The sequence below is a fragment of the Mustela nivalis genome, assembly GCF_964662115.1.
Source record: "Mustela nivalis genome assembly, contig: HAP1_SCAFFOLD_2075, whole genome shotgun sequence".
Taxonomy (NCBI): Eukaryota; Metazoa; Chordata; class Mammalia; order Carnivora; family Mustelidae; genus Mustela; species Mustela nivalis.
Window position 1 is genome coordinate 77061 of NW_028134589.1, and position 2940 is coordinate 80000.

The window sequence follows — 2940 nt, forward strand, 5'->3', positions numbered from 1 at the left end:
TGAGTGTAGTTGATAGTCAGTGTTACATTGGTTTCAGGTTTTCAAGATCTCCATACATTATTCTATGATCACTACAAATATAGCCACCATCTGTCACCATATAACACTATTATAATATCATTGACTATATTCTCTACACTGTCCCATATCTCTTTTTAAAATCTCTGATTTTTATGTTTTCTGTTATTCCAATTTTCGACCTCATTTTACTTGGTTACTTTAATAAAATATGCCTGATTACACACTCTATGCTGAAAACCATAGCATTTGATTTATAGTAGTCTCCTTCTTCTTCTTCTTCTTCTTCTTCTTCTTCTTCTTCTTCTTCTTCTTTCTTCTTCTTAATTAACATATAATGTATTATTAGCCCCAGGGGTACAAGTCTGTGAATCGCCAGGTTTACACACTTCACAGCACTCACCACAGCACATACCCTCCCCAATGTTCATAACCCCACCACCCTCTCCCTAACCTCCCCACCCCCCCCCCCGGCAACTCTCAGTTTGTTTTGTGAGATTAAGAGTCTCTTATGGTTTGTCTCCCTCCCGATCCCATCTTGTTTCATTTACTCTTTTCCTGTTCCCCAAACCCCCCACATTGCACCTCCATTTCCTCATATCAGGGAGATCATATGATAGTGACTTTCTCTGGTTGACTTATTTTGCTAAGCATAATACCCTCCAGTTCCATCCATGTCAACGCAAATGGCAAGATTTCATTTCTTTTGATGGCTGAATAGTATTCCATTGTGTGTGTGTATATATATATATATATATATATATATATATATATATATTTCATTTGTTGATGGACATCTAGGTTCTTTCCATAGTTTGGCTATTGTGGATATTAATGCTATAAACATTTGGTGCACGTGCCTTTTTGGATCATATAGCAGTCTTCTTTACCTCTATCAGAACCCCAGGAAGCTTTATTTATTTATTTACTCACATAAACAGATGATCCAACACAACGTTTTTTGATGTTCCAATGTATTATAATGTCTTACCGCTTAACACTATGCTTACTGCTCTCTTTCACTGTCTGACTAAATCCTCATCATCACTATGCCATTTAATGAGAAAGAACATTTGAACTCAGAGTTCTCTCCATATCAGGGAATGAAGACTCCACCCTTCTGTTTGTGCAGGTAAAATAAATGTTGATGTCTGTCCTGCACATACCCCATCCTGTTCACCAGAATATTCACCATCAAAATATATACACAATGAGCTTTCTGCCTGTGGACGCCGCCGAGTAAGCATCGTTAAAGTCTCCCCTCCCACCGCCGTCATGTCTAAGTCAGAGTCTCCCAAAGAGCCTGAACAGCTGCGGAAGCTCTTCATCGGAGGTCTGAGCTTTGAAACAACCGATGAGAGTCTGAGGAGCCATTTTGAGCAATGGGGAACACTTACGGACTGTGTGGTAATGAGAGATCCGAACACCAAGCGCTCCAGAGGCTTTGGGTTTGTCACCTATGCCACTGTGGAGGAGGTGGATGCAGCCATGAATGCAAGGCCACACAAGGTGGATGGAAGAGTTGTGGAACCAAAGAGGGCTGTCTCAAGAGAAGATTCTCAAAGACCTGGTGCCCACTTAACTGTGAAAAAGATTTTTGTTGGTGGCATTAAAGAAGACACTGAAGAACATCATCTAAGAGATTATTTCGAACAGTATGGGAAAATCGAAGTGATTGAGATCATGACTGACCGAGGCAGTGGCAAAAAGAGGGGTTTTGCTTTTGTAACATTTGATGACCATGATTCTGTAGACAAGATTGTCATTCAAAAATACCATACTGTGAATGGCCACAACTGTGAAGTAAGGAAAGCGCTCTCTAAGCAAGAGATGGCTAGTGCTTCATCCAGCCAAAGAGGTCGAAGTGGTTCTGGAAACTTTGGTGGTGGTCGTGGAGGTGGTTTTGGTGGGAATGACAACTTTGGTCGCGGAGGAAACTTCAGTGGTCGAGGTGGCTTTGGTGGCAGTCGAGGTGGTGGTGGATATGGTGGCAGTGGGGATGGCTATAACGGATTTGGTAATGATGGAAGCAACTTTGGAGGTGGTGGAAGCTATAATGATTTTGGCAATTACAACAATCAATCCTCAAATTTTGGACCCATGAAAGGAGGCAATTTTGGAGGCAGAAGCTCTGGCCCTTATGGTGGTGGAGGCCAATACTTCGCCAAACCACGAAACCAAGGTGGCTATGGTGGTTCCAGCAGCAGCAGCAGCTATGGCAGTGGCAGAAGGTTTTAATTACTGCCAGGAAACAAAGCTTAGCAGGAGAGGAGAGCCAGAGAAGTGACAGGGAAGCTACAGGTTACAACAGATTTGTGAACTCAGCTAAGCACAGTGGTGGCAGGGCCTAGCTGCTACAAAGAAGACATGTTTTAGACAATACTCATGTGTATGGGCAAAAAAACTCGAGGACTGTATTTGTGACTAATTGTATAACAGGTTATTTTAGTTTCTGTTCTGTGGAAAGTGTAAAGCATTCCAACAAAGGGTTTTAATGTAGATTTTTTTTTTTTTTGCACCCATGCTGTTGATTGCTAAATGTAATAGTCTGATCATGACGCTGAATAAATGTGTCTTTTTTTAAAAAAAAAAAAAATATATATATATATACACAATGAAAACCATACCTCACCACTTCTATTACCACCCAGCATGCTAAAAACACCATCATATGTTCCTGAATTATTGACTTGATTGATAACCCCACTTCCACACATACTGCACTCCTTTCTCCATGCAAATTTATTTTGGTACAGAATTTAACCTAAAAATCAAGTCATATGATTTTATTCTGCTGTTGAAAGACTTTTGGTATCTTCCCCTTTCATATTAAATAAAAACTGAAGGCGTTTCAATGTACTAGAAGGTCATACATCAATACGTTCTTCCTCTCTCCACCACTATGAACTCCTCATTGGCCTC

The 2940-nt window shown here is 40.6% G+C and overlaps 1 protein-coding gene across 1 annotated transcript; it reads left to right on the forward strand.

The window, feature by feature from the left end:
* Positions 1–1228: 1228 nt before the first annotated feature.
* On the forward strand, positions 1229–2614 carry LOC309858236 (heterogeneous nuclear ribonucleoprotein A1). The gene has a single exon (XM_082750902.1). The coding sequence runs from the start codon at positions 1294–1296 to the stop codon at positions 2254–2256; it is 963 nt and encodes a 320-aa protein (XP_082607028.1). The 5' UTR covers positions 1229–1293; the 3' UTR covers positions 2257–2614.
* The last annotated feature ends 326 nt before the right edge of the window (positions 2615–2940 follow it).